Source organism: Osmerus mordax, chromosome 12 (genome assembly GCF_038355195.1).
Source record: "Osmerus mordax isolate fOsmMor3 chromosome 12, fOsmMor3.pri, whole genome shotgun sequence".
Taxonomy (NCBI): Eukaryota; Metazoa; Chordata; class Actinopteri; order Osmeriformes; family Osmeridae; genus Osmerus; species Osmerus mordax.
The window spans coordinates 9345562-9358898 of NC_090061.1; the positions used below are offsets into that span (position 1 = coordinate 9345562).

General features: G+C 43.2%; 1 protein-coding gene across 1 annotated transcript; it reads right to left on the reverse strand.

Moving 5' to 3' along the window:
- Positions 1-8414: 8414 nt before the first annotated feature.
- On the reverse strand, positions 8415-13185 carry ubl3b (ubiquitin-like 3b). Its single transcript, XM_067248295.1, has 5 exons — positions 12408-13185; positions 9839-9947; positions 9521-9607; positions 9172-9249; positions 8415-8963 (listed from the first exon to the last, which is right to left on the reverse strand). Exons 1-5 carry the CDS (start codon positions 12432-12434, stop codon positions 8911-8913), a joined length of 354 nt encoding a protein of 117 aa, XP_067104396.1. The 5' UTR covers positions 12435-13185; the 3' UTR covers positions 8415-8910.
- Between the last annotated feature and the right edge of the window lie 152 nt (positions 13186-13337).

Consider the following 13337-nt stretch of genomic DNA (forward strand, 5'->3'; position numbering starts at 1 on the left):
GAGTTAAACAGCATGTGTGTGAGTGTGAAACTCCACCAACTTGTTGCAACTAGTCATTGCTACATCTGTCAATATCAGTTCTGCAGCCAATCACACCCAGTTCTCTTCCTCAGTTCTCTTCCTCTCCCCCTGCAGTGTTTTCCTCTTCCCTATCTATCTGACTCACCAGAAAGCTCAGGTCAGAAAATAAATCAACATTAAACCAAACCATCTACCTACTAAGAATGGGAAGAATTGTTTTCCATACAGAGATACCTTTAAATAGAAGCTGGCAACATTTGACTTCAGTCTGGTTTTGGTTGTTGCTTCTTCAGGCTATAAAATGGATGGATGCAGAGGATTTCAAGTCTGACACCCCGTCTTCCTGTTGTCTTCTGATGTGTGAGTCTCAGGGCCTCAGACAGCCTCTGGTGACACACTCATCTATGAAGACTCTCATGAGAAGAACCAGTTGGCTGAGCCCAGCACAGACAGACTGGAATGCAGCTGTTTGTCCCTTCATTCAACCTCCTTCCAATCATTTCACTTGTGTACATCACAAGTGATCTTACCTAACAGAGATCTGCCTGGGCTCACTGACACTTGGACTGGAACATGCTTGGATCGTACACACTCAGTCAAGGCCGCAAATATCACTTAAATAAAACGTAGTTCACTTCTCCATTTCTTCCTCTCTCCATCTCTCTCTGTACATTCTCTTTCTCTGACACATGCAGATACACATACAGGCCCACAATACAAAGCATTTTTGGGAGTTTTAATTACATGAGGGAGTCCAACTGTGTATGTGCTGCAGCCTGAGTACAGATGTTGAGGATAAATCATCCATAGAAGCAGGCTGTTAATCAGGCTGTCCGGCCGGGTCCCATGCAGCATGGCGGAGGTCTGCGGGTCTAGCTCCCCCAGTCTACTCAGCCTGCTGAAGAGCCAAATCACATCCAGCTGACATTATGCAACTCATCCTCCATAAAGCCCAAACATTTGATTCAGTGTCCATCAGCAGCCATTGTTCCCCATTTATATTCATTGTCAGTTAAACAGACAATGTCTTTTGATTTAGACCTAATCGTATTTAAAATAAAGGATTTGGGGTTACTTTTCACTTTAGGTGCATCTGTCTCAGATAAAGAGCAGTCGTTCTCAAATAGTGGTTAAATGTCTGCTTTCCTAGATGTCTGTATAATGTTGTGTATCTCTAAGCCCAGCTCGTGGGCTTGCCACATGCCTACACCCCTCCTACGCTGGGCCCTCTGAGCATGGAGGTGTCGCTGCGTTATGTTATGCTTGGCAGGGTGGTGAGTGAGTGTTTGCTTAAAGACTGCCTGTTAACCAGCTCTAGCACAGCCCAGAAGCAGCAGCACTCACCTAGTGTGTCAGATGCCTTGTCATCCCACAACACACACGCTGACAACACAGCCCTCTGTGATGGTTATAACTCTCTGTTCGCCCCTCTTGCTTCCCCTCCCTTTCACTCTCCCTCTTTCGCTGTCTTTCTGACTCTCTTTCTTTGTCCCTCCCTCTTTCACCCCCCATCAGCAAACTTTAACCTGTGAAGAAACCCAAACGGCACAAATCCAGCTCAGATATATCAAGCATCAAGAGCTTCACAATAACATACACTACCTGACCTTTCTGTGTTTGTGCTCTCAGCTGGGTGGTGTGAATCTGGGAGACTCTGCTTCGCAGCAGCACAACGACCCTGAGAAAGACAGAAGGTATGAAAACTGCTGGTTCAACTGAGGATGAAAAGATATGTTGAATTTCTCAATCTCTGCTTCGTAACCCCTACACCTATCTGTGAACTTATAGAGGAGTAAATATACAATTGATGCAACATCACACAGCATAACAAAGACATGAAACAAGCAAGGAGGGGGGCTTTCAGGGTGGTTGGGGTGGAAGTTGAATTTACTTCAGCTGGATCTTTGTTTCTGGTTCTCTCTCTTTCTATTCATGAGTCGCCCAGTTGCCATGTGACAGGGGGATGGCTCTGGTGCTGAGCCATGGAGCCTGGAGGCCTGAGTCACCAGTGCTGCCCAGAGACAGCAGAGACTCCGCACAGAAAAGACTGAACTCTGTGACCTGAATGTGCTGTCATTCTCAGCACAGAAACCCTGCATAGTTCTCAGTCTCTCCTCACTGTTCTTGTTTTCTCACTTTTTTAGTCGTCTCAATGTTCTCTCTTTCCCTCCTCCTCACCCCTGATTTATTCCTCTCCCACCCTCTCTTTTCTCACCTCGCTCTTTTTTCTTCTTCCAAGCAGGGGGTTTTCCCTCTTGTTCTTTGTTTGTAATGCCAGGAAACTTCACAAGCGCATTCAACAAGACAACACGGGAAGACAGGAATGTCAGTGACATTAAATGCAGACCTTTAACTCCAGAACTCACTGCTCTCTGATCATTGATACCCTCCTATACACATGCCACAGTGTCATATTCATCTGGGTCAAGGTAGAAGAGGCCCATACCTGTAAAGTTAAAACTATGCATTAGTATCCCTCCACAACACGCCACACTGAGCCTTCTCTCTCTCAGATCCACCAGGACGTATATGTTCCCCTTAGTTACAATCCACTACATACCCATGCAACACAAACAGGTGCAATAGCATTCACAGGAGTGTGTCTCCAGGTTTTCAGGTCAATATGATTTAATTTACAGTACAGTCATAACAAAACATATAGGATACTTCACCTTAGGAGCTGGCTTTAGAAAAGCCCAGTGCAGGCTACTCAAATAAAGCCCAGATGGCGAAGGGTGACTGGGAGTGTAGCCAGGTATTGAATCTTCATCGCCTCTTGAGAATCCCACCAAGAGAGCCCATTAGTCAGAGAGCTGCAGTATCATCTGGAGGGGCATGGCAGACCTCTGGATCTTACCTCCAGACACCCTCTGATCTCTCACAGGAATCACAGCTCTGACTCCAGTGAGGTCACCTGTAATGAACCACAATGTGTAAGATGCCCTAATGAGCAACATACACAAAGAATGCTATTAATAAAGATGAATCAATCCAGTCTTTGCAAGCACTTTGGAAACATGTACAAACATAAAAGAACAAACGTTTAACAACCCAAAGGAGAGAAGCACCCTTATTTAAAGAATCTGGAAACACTTTTATGTTAATGCTAATTAAAAACACATTGCACACTGTATCACAAAGTAATTTGGTATGATAGGTTTCTCTCTTGTGTGAGAGAAAAATAGGAGAGAGACTTACTGTGTGTGGCGGTCACAAAAGGTATGTGGCTTTGGAACACATATATGTAGGTTAAGTCACTGATTCCTTCTCTCAGATCACAAGACTGAATCACTATGAGCTAATCTGCTGTGCTAAACCATTATAAACATTAAAGAAAACAATCCCAAGTAATACATATCCTCATGGTGCCTGGGGTGGCAGCACTGTCTGAGCCAATCAGTCCATTCTGAAATTATGACTGAGGAGAGACAGACAGAGAGAGAGAGAGAGAGAGAGAGGCCATTGATAAATCACAATTATCATCAGAGTTATACAAGCACAACAGGGAGATCAGAGAAGATACTGAGATGATCATCAATATGGAAACTATTAAAGATTCTCTTGACTGCAAATCACAGATGTACCATTATTTACCATCATTCAAAGTAAGTTGTAAACATGATCAGTTCCTTCGTAAATGTATGTAAACCAATAGCAAGAAATATGTGAAGGATGGTGGAAATATGGGAACATATCACTCTGTCACCGGGGTAAATGTTGTGAAAACACTACAGCTGAATCTGTTGTTAATAAAACATTAAATGCCATGATTCTATTATTGTACCATCTTTGATTGCTTAAGATCATCATGTTACATCCATAACATTTTATAATCATCATAATCAACTTTTAATCACATCAAATAAACGTTTCCATGACAGGAACAGGAATGAAGGGAGTGTGTACTCAAGATTTAAATAGACTCTGGAAGTCACTCATTAATTCTCTGCTTCTCTTTGTCTTTTTTAAATGTAATTTCTTCTTCTAGATTAATTTTTCATTGCCTTTCATTTCAAGAGAAGCTTGAGGAAAAGCTTGGACAGAAGTCCCAAGTTCCCTCAAATGACCCGTCACTCGCCCTTCTGGAACAATGAGAGTGCATGCTGCCAAGCAAAATCATCTCAACCACAATCTCTGGAAAAATGCTGCTCTTTAAAAACAGCTATATCTATGGCCTCTATGTTCAAGCATCCTCTGCAAGCTAAGTAATCCCCAGAGAGCCTGCAGAAGACTCGGTCTTGGCAAAGATTAATATGTTAACTCTCATTCTATGGCTAATACCACCACTAATGGTCCTATTAACACACATATGCTAGCAGTAACTCATCCTATTCAAGTCATATTAGGCTTTTAGCACACATCGTTTTCAGCACTTTTCTTCTTCAACAACCCTTCCGTTTTCATCCCACGTTCTGTATTTAGTGGGCTTTGTACTGATGGATGGTATAAATGTAAATCCACTGTGAGCTGTGGAAAGGAATTTTATTGAAAAACATGTTTTTCGTCGCAGCTCATAAGCAGGAGACCAATACCATGTCCTAGGATTATTTGATCTAATATTCTATCTGTTGTTGTGTCTAAGAGTGTGTTGTGGGGTGGAGGGATGGGATTGGAGAGAAATATAATAAGATAATAAAGAGAAAAACTGTAAGATCAGCAGAGATTAACTGACAGGAAGAAGGAACCCAAACACAGTCATTATTCACTTTATTTTCCTATTCTCATGTTTTGCTGAACATATTATTTCCGTTAGTGAAAATAAATAGCAGAGCCAAGGGAGACGTCATTGATGGAAAAGAAGATATCAAGTTGACATCAGGTTGACAACATTCATGTCAGCTAATCTCTGTGTCAACATCCTTTATTCAAGACCTAGCTCTGCCCATCCCCATCCTCTGTTTAAGTATTTTTTATTCCTCCTTTTGCTCCTACACTCCTGCTATGGGAGGGACAGAGCTTATATTGTTGTCAAGCCCTCCACCTCACTCCCTTTTTACAGTGGCATGTTATAGGACACGAGGGAGCATCTGGTAAAATAAACGGCCAAATATAAAATGGATTGTAGCAAAACGCTGGTGTTGGACTGACCGGCTCCACCCCCAGCTCTGGAGTAGTTGCTGCTGCTGCTGCTGCTGTGAAAACCATAGGACTATGTTGGTTTCTCCCCATCCACACTTTGCGGCTGAGGGCCATGTCACTGACTGGTCTGGGACGGATGGCCTCATGTGGAACGCAGGAGTCAGATGAACTGGTGTCACCTTTCCAATTAGTGGGAGAGACCATGACCAGAGGGCGGAAGAGAGGGGGAAGGGAGGGGCAGGAAGGAAGGAAGGAATGAAGGGGAAGAAGAGAGGGGGAAGGCTTCTTGAAGTCAGTGTGAAGGTCACTCACTCAGTCGCACCCCGCAGTGTGAATTTAGGCCTGGCTTGTTAATGTATGTGTGTTTTTACACTGGCCTACTGAGCTGTTTCAAGGCCTCAGCGGGGATCTCCTGAGCGCACAACAGAGACAAAAAAATGCACACGCTATAATAATAACACAGACAAAGGAATAACCATACTTTCACTCAGACAGTTTTAAACACTGGGAAAACATTCTCACAGGGACTGAATGGTTGAATCCCACAGTGCTTCTCTCTCAGCTCTCGGCTGTACATCAATACAAAGTCTCCATGATTTAAAATGACAAGGCCAGAGTCAATGGTATCAGAAGCCTGTCCTCAGTTTATGTGCTAGACTATGTGCTGTGTGCGAGTGTGTGTGTGAGAACACACAGCTGGTTTTGATATGAACAGGACTGAAAGAGCAAGATGTATCCAGCTTGCCAAAGGCAGTAGAACCAAAAGGGGTGCAGTTGGCTTTCAGAACAAGTCATCCACTTCTAACAGCACACAGCCTCACACATCTATAACTTCTATGATGTTCCTGTTATACAGAGTGCTTGAATAGAGGCTCTGAGTGGTGTATGTGTGTGTGTATGTGTGTCCATGTGTGAGTCAGCTCCTAGGATGAGACAGAGTGGGGAACAACTCCCAGGCTGAGAGAAATCACCACCTTAAGACAGACATCCATCACGCCACGTCACATGCTGCAACCCCTCCCCTGCTCCAGGCTTCCCTGCAAAGAGTCCCCAGCCAAGGACAGAGGAAGCTGGGTACAGATGCCTAGCAGCAGCTGCTCTCCTCTAACTCTACCACAGCATAGCAGAGACTGCCCCCTGGGATGCCCCATGTGTGACTGTCTCCTGTTAGTTCAGCCTGGACCCAGGCCCGCTGCAGCACACTCGCAAAACTGACCGCACGTGTGCCCTGACTCATGCAAGACCACAAGAAGTCATTCATGGAGGACCAGACAGGGATATTTATGTTTAGGGTAGCAATGATTTCAACAGATGTTTCTCCAGGGTCCAGTTTGGAGCTTTGCTGTGGTGGTGATGCTCCTCCAAGGTCAGTCACCTCTCCTCCATCATAATCTCTCTTCAGAGTGCCATCTACCATGAACGAAGAGATGACAGAACAACAGAAGGACAAGAGTCCATGTAGGACAACCTGTAGTTTAATTGAAAACAATTTGGAACAGCAGCTGAATTTTTATAGTTCAGCTAGCGTCCGGTTGACGGTATTTTCCCTAATATTTACTGCCAATGTCAACTGGAAACCTGGAGCTTTAGCAGCTAAACGTCATGACAGTATTTCTGAGACAAATGGGAGAAAATATACTGAAAAATATGTGCTCAACCAAATGCTTAACTGTCTTTATAACTTTGATTTGAGCCAGTCTGACAAATCTAAAATAAATAAATACATTTTACTAAAGTTATTTGTCGATGATCAAAGTGCTCTGATTGTCTTTGAAAAAAGTCCAGAAAGGAGGCATTTAGACCAAAGCAGAAGATGACCTACCCCTGCCAGGCTAGAATCAGAAGCAGCCCAGTGAAAAAGCAAACTCAGTCAAGGACCAAAATTAGAACATGAAGAACATTGCCATCTAGAGGTCAAACTTAAATCTGTAAAAAAACAAAATATAATATATTAAGGAGTATCGTATTTAAAGATGTTTTATTAATTTATAATACAAGCTTTAAGTAGACCACATCACATTTTAGTTTTTTTTTTTTTTTTTACATTTATTCATATTCAGCTAAATTTCATAGCAGTGACGTTGGTTTACATAAACACTAACCAAAGGACACTCAAAAGGAAGGAATCAAAGAATCCAGACTGTTTCCATAGAAACCACTGCTGAACTGCCCTCCCACAACCTGTATCACACTCAGTTTTCACACGTACACCATCACACACACTCAGCTTTCACACACTCAAACAGATGTCCTAGAACACTGAAACTTCAGTGCTCTTCTAAAACACACACACATGTATTACTCATTCTTCTCTCTCAAACATAAAAGATTAATCTAAAAATAATATGCATTCCCATACATAATGTACACATGAACTAACCCCATTTTTAGACAATTATTCATTTGACAGGAGTCAGTCAATAAAACTGAAGAAACAATACCAATACAAGATCAAACTCTACAAATTTCAATATTAATGATATTACTGAATTCCACGATCAAAGGCAAAAAAATTTTTTTGACAGCATCCAAATAAAAAGGTGAACTACCACCACAGTTTCTCTTATCCTCCTATGATGGCCTTTCAGATAAATTCATTCCCGGTCTCGAGCCCTGATGTCCACAAGGAGGCTGTGTACTTGCACAACTGATGTTCCCCGGGCCCTTCCCCTCTCAGCCCACCTTTAACTGGCTCTTTGTGTTGGTTCCCTTACTCCTTATATTAGACAAGGAGTGGGGTCCCCAAGGAGTGGGGTCCCCAAGGAAGCAGGGAGTGCAGACAGTCGAGTAAATATTCCACAGAATCAGAATTGCAAACCAAACCACACTTAAAAAGGTCACTCGAGACCGAATCCTCTGGTATTTTCCTTGTTTTCTTGCCAAGTAAAACCACATAGTATGGCCTTGCAGGGGTCCGTTAGATTTTCCTAGATCTTCTTAATCCTCAAGGTGATCAGCATCCTACTCACAAACACTCTCTTTCGATCTTACACGCACACACACGTAAATGTTGACACAGCTGCCCCTCTATAACTTTGAAGTATTGGTCCAAGTCCAGGAACAAACATGAGTGCACAAACACACCACACCAACTGTGCTGTGACAGATAAAGCAGCCCCCCTTCCTCTCCCCCATGAGTGTGAAGCATGTACGTTCTAGCTCAGATGAAGAGGGTGGCACTTCTACCAGTAATAGGATACACTTGAGTCCTCTAAAAGATGGTTAAGGAGATGGGAAGATTAAGACCATACCAAAAAAGTACAAGACACACTTTCAAATAAGCTACAGAGTTAAGTGCAATGAGAGAGGATTAATACCGTTCTAAGAGACCCGATGGGATCTTCCATTTCATTATTTATTAGGAGAAATATGATTTGCTATGGGAGTAGTAGCAAAAGCATAAGCCCCAGGTTGGATCAACACCCATCCTATGCCCATAATCAGAAGTATAGAGTTCCAGAGGCTGTTAGTTTGCAACCCAGCTTCACATGGGAGCATGTTATGTACACATTTCAAAACACGGTCTTAGGACACAAATAGAAAGGCAAAGTTTGGCAAATAGAGGAAAAAAAGGTCAAAAAACTATAATTTTGATAAATTGGCACAAACAAAAAAAATCCTAAGCCTCTGGTTGGGCAAGAGTGCAACAAACGTGGGTGACAGTTCCCAACAGTCCTCAAAACAGTCCTCAAAACAGTTCTCCTGCGATCATCCCAAATCCATGGTTGAAAGGCCAAAGATAGGCAGAGAGGGTGGGGGCATGTGGGGGAGGTGAAAGGAGGAAAGGACTGGTTGGTTGTTTTCAATATTTTACAAGAGCAGACAGCAATTGCTCTCGGTGGTCTTCTCTCTGTTCCTCTGACCTACACGGACGACAGAAACTTGGTGAGACAACAGCAGTGAGGCCACAACAGGGTAGAGCAAATATCACACCACATGTCAAGCTCCACAGAGCCAGCACACTACTACTCTCTCTTTACCAATGGCTCTGAAAGAGAAGTAAATGGACAGACAGACAGGTGTAAATGGGTTGGCTGAAACTGAAGAAGAGAGGGAAAGAGGGAATCTCACCATGAGAGTTGGGCTCTGGCAGCGTCTCCCTGGCAACCAAGTGCATGACAGTTGTTCGGCCAGGGGGCAGCTTTAAAGCTTTGCATTAAAAATATAAAAAAGCACACAAATGGATTATAAATCATTATCCTTCACAATACATATTCATGTTATAATTCCTTAATTAAAGAGGATTATATGTGTCAATCATTCCAATTCTCATATTTTTGATTAATTCATAAGACTGTTCTTAATTGCTCTTTTTCATTTATTCTTCCAGAGGACACATCACATCTTTGTAGTTTACTGTTAGCTTGGCACACCTGTACAGGGTATGTGATTATGTGTGTGTGTGTGTGCGCAGTTGTACCTCCCAGGGTGACATTGCCATGCAGGAAGCGCCCCTGGAAGATGAGGCGCAGGATACTGGGGCTGCTCACCTGCTCCTCCTCCCATCCTGTCAGGAAGAAGGATGACAGAGAGGGAAAAGAGAGAGGACAGAGAGATGGAAGAAAAGAATAAAAACATTTCAGAGCAGGGACAGACAGATCTCTGAACTTCGATGTGTGAAAACTGGTAGTGACATCAGAAACAGCACGACAACAACAAATAGCTCCAAAAAATGAATCACTCAATTCTGCATTACAACAAGTCAGTGCTGCCTTATACCAACTGTACAGAAGCTTACCCAAGGGCCAGTTATCAAAGACGTGCTTGGCGATGTCAGTGGCCGAGTCGTTGGGAGAGAAAGTGAAATCTTGTGTCTTACCACTCACCAAGATCAGACGAAGATTCACCTAGGAGAGCAGAAACCAAAATCATAATCTGTAGGCCACAGAAATGCAGCATAAATAATCCACAACGTTTCAGCCCACGTTTCAGACTAGCATAACGATGTAAAGGAGCGTTCCGCCTAATCACATGGCATCCTTCCATTTTGTCTCACCCCAAATGACATGAGATGACCTTCAGAAACAGCAGCAGAAATGGGCATTCCTTCCTAATTAGATTTCTCCAGAGCGGATCTCAGCCCTTTGACTGAAGCCGCTTCATTCAGACAGGGCTTGCAGTGAAGTGAGCCCTATAGTCAGATGGTCAGAGACAGCAGAGATAAGGGTGGTGCTGTGTGTATGTGTGTGGGGGGGAACACTAACCCCTCAGTTCCCCAGGGCTAGGGGCTCCACTCCGGGCTGTCGGCCTAATGCGATAACCCCAGGTGTCCCAGACAGCCCTGGGCCACATTATTAAATTTACATGGCCAATGCGTAACTCTGGGGGGTAGTAGTGGTGTGTGGTGAGAGAGAGAGGGAGAGAGCGAGAGAGAGAGAGAGAGAGAGAGAGGGAGGGGGTCTTCCAGACAAGGATTTTCCCTCGTTCCATCCTCATCCCCCCTCCTCGACAGCTAAGTGAGTGTGAAGCCCTTTTTGACTAAGTGAATATTTGTATCAGTAGCCATAGTAATAGCACCTGAAGGGTGTCTCCTTGTGGCTAAAGACAATTTCTTCTTTGTTAGTCTTTAACAAAAATGCCAAGTAAAACTCACTTGTTTGCTTATATTGGGAATGTAAATGCACTTTTGCCTTTCTTGGATTTCAGTGGCACACTGGTTTAAATTACATCATCTATTTTCTGAGTGCAGTTTGGCTTGGAATAAATGCACTCGTTGAAAATTAAATGGAGAAAAACTAAACAAGGTAAGGAAGTTGGTCCAGGCACTGCAGAGCCACGTCCATTAAGGCTGGCTACTCCTCACACAGCCCCACAGAATGGACTCCAAACACACAGATGAGATTGTAGGACGTTTCATATTGGCCAAACAGTCAAATCTATTCCCCTGGGTTTAAAGTAACAAGGGAAAGGGTGACAACCAGCCATACACGGTCAGCCAACACTAGTCAGTGTCTGTCTTAGAAAATGAGGAACTCATGTTCAGAAAGAGGTAGTGAGAATTATGTGATTTCCCGTCAGATGTTATTAAGGGGAGGGGGCTGCATAATTGCGCAATTCCTAAACACACTCTACAATTACATTAAAGGCTAACAAATTTGGCTAACACACAGGCTAACACATTGCAGCTCAATAGTTCATAAAGCAGACTGCAGCCCAGGTCAGTATCTCCATGTGCTCTGAAGCATCACCAGCAGAGGCTGAACCCTCCTCACTCCTGGTCCACATCTCACAATCAGTTCACGGACTGTGTCTGCCACTACCACTGGCTTCCCTTCAATAATGTATCAAGTTGGATATCAGTCTAGCATCCAGTAATCAGAAAAACGTATTGGAAATATTAGCTTTTCACCACTGCCGATACTTGATAGCTTTTTTTTAGGAGAACAGTGAGCAAATACATGGAATACAGTCCGTCTAAATCCACAAGCGGCCTATATGCTCATTTGAGCAGAAGCATTCTATGATGCCAAACGGGGCATAGAGAACAAAGAGATTGAGCCACAAGCTGTGACTTCAGGACAGGGCCTCACATGATCTGTTGACAAACAAATGGCCTCCCCTTCCCCAGCAAACCCACCCCCACTGTTGAACTGGTTAACCTCCATGCAGGGTTACATACCCATGTCATCATTAACAAGCTTTACCCCCCGCCTGTCTCCATCATCCACCAAACCTCATCCCTTTCATTCTCAACCAAACAATGTAAATCTGCCCAGCTGCCCTTGGTAACATCAGGAATATGAGAACAAGAACAACAAGCTCCACATTCATTCAGCTGGGAATATACAGCAGTAGTCTACCATCTATAAAACATAACAGAAATAGCCTCATAACCACAAACATGAAGATGAGAGGATGTCATCTGAGCATATGACAACTAAAACTGTACAACAAATTGTTCTTAAAACCTTTTTCTATTCCAATAATTGCTAACAACTACACAGGCTCTTGGTTATTAATCTAGTGTACAGTATTAAAAAAACTAAAGCCTATGAATGTTACAGGAACTGGATTTTTTTTGTTGTTGGTAGGAACTAAGAAGTAAGACTGCCATTTGAGGTGATGTGAAACAGATCAGTCGGCTAGGGGCCTAACCTTGGGAGAAAAGTAGGGCAATCTTTAAATTGAGAATTGACAGATGGTGTAGCTCACAGAAACAGTAGCTATGATTCTGTTTGCGAGGGTGTTTACGTTAATCCCTTTGCAAGCCCCCACCCCAATGAACTCTCAGAAGAATAACATCACACACTTTTGTACTTACAGCGACCGATCAGGGATCTTTGACTAGTTTCTCTGCGATCACTCACCATATCTAGGTCCCTTTGAGTGCTCATGGTTTCAAGAAGGGTCTTGACTTGCAGTAGGAAGTGATGCGCTCCGCTGGTAGAGACGGGGCCAAAGCCCTGGCACAAAGAGCGCTGTGTCTGAAACGTTCCACTACTCTCTCCCCTTTGCTTTCTCTGCTTTCCACAGCCTGGCACCGACTGAAGTCGTTTGTGCTAGGGCCCACATGTAAATTAGTCACTGAAAAAATCTAGCTAACGTTACAGAACACAGAATTTTTGCAGTGACGAGATGAATGACAGCTGTCTGTCAAAACAGATACCAAATCAGCTAACGTTAGCTGGCTAGATACTTAACGTTTTTTAGTACAAATTAGCTGAACGAGTTAACATTAGATGGCTAACTAGCCAATACGACCTCTTGCCGGATGATTAAAGCAACCACGACAAACGACAATAACAGCAGAATAAAATTACAGAACAACCAGTTAAAACTACTGGGAAGATGACAATCCACTAAAACACACTAGCTAGCCAGTAACCAGCCAGTATAGCTAGCTGAAGAAAAAAAATCGGACTGCGGCAGAACGAGAAGCTACGCTAGCTAGCTAACTGATGGGAGCTACGTAAAGAACACCCGCTATCCTCGGCTAATTTCCATAAAAATCTTTAAATTCCATTTATCCGTCCAGTATCTCAGCAATACTATGAACTTCAGCATCAATTTTTTTAAACCATTAATCTATAGAAGGGTTCTATTGATAAGAAAACATCGACTATACTGCTTGTCGAGCAAATAATAATGGCAGGGCATTTAACGACGCCGGAAATCAGCTGGTTGTAAACATAAGAAACGGAAGTTTTGCTTTTAAATTCCATTATGATAGAGAAATTGCAACTTTCGTGTTGTAAAATAATTCTATATTTTTTCCCGGAAAGTTTCTCACCTAGTCT

Bases quoted from the DNA above. Each gene is read 5' to 3' on its own strand.
- ubl3b (XM_067248295.1), bottom strand. From the start codon at position 12,434: ATGAGCACTCAAAGGGACCTAGATATG. The intron at 9,608-9,838 runs GTAAGCTTCTGT...TCTTCCTGACAG, and splicing joins CTTTGATAACTGGCCCTTGG to GATGGGAGGAGGAGCAGGTG. The intron at 8,964-9,171 runs GTGAGATTCCCT...TCGTCCGTGTAG, and splicing joins GCCAGAGCCCAACTCTCATG to GTCAGAGGAACAGAGAGAAG.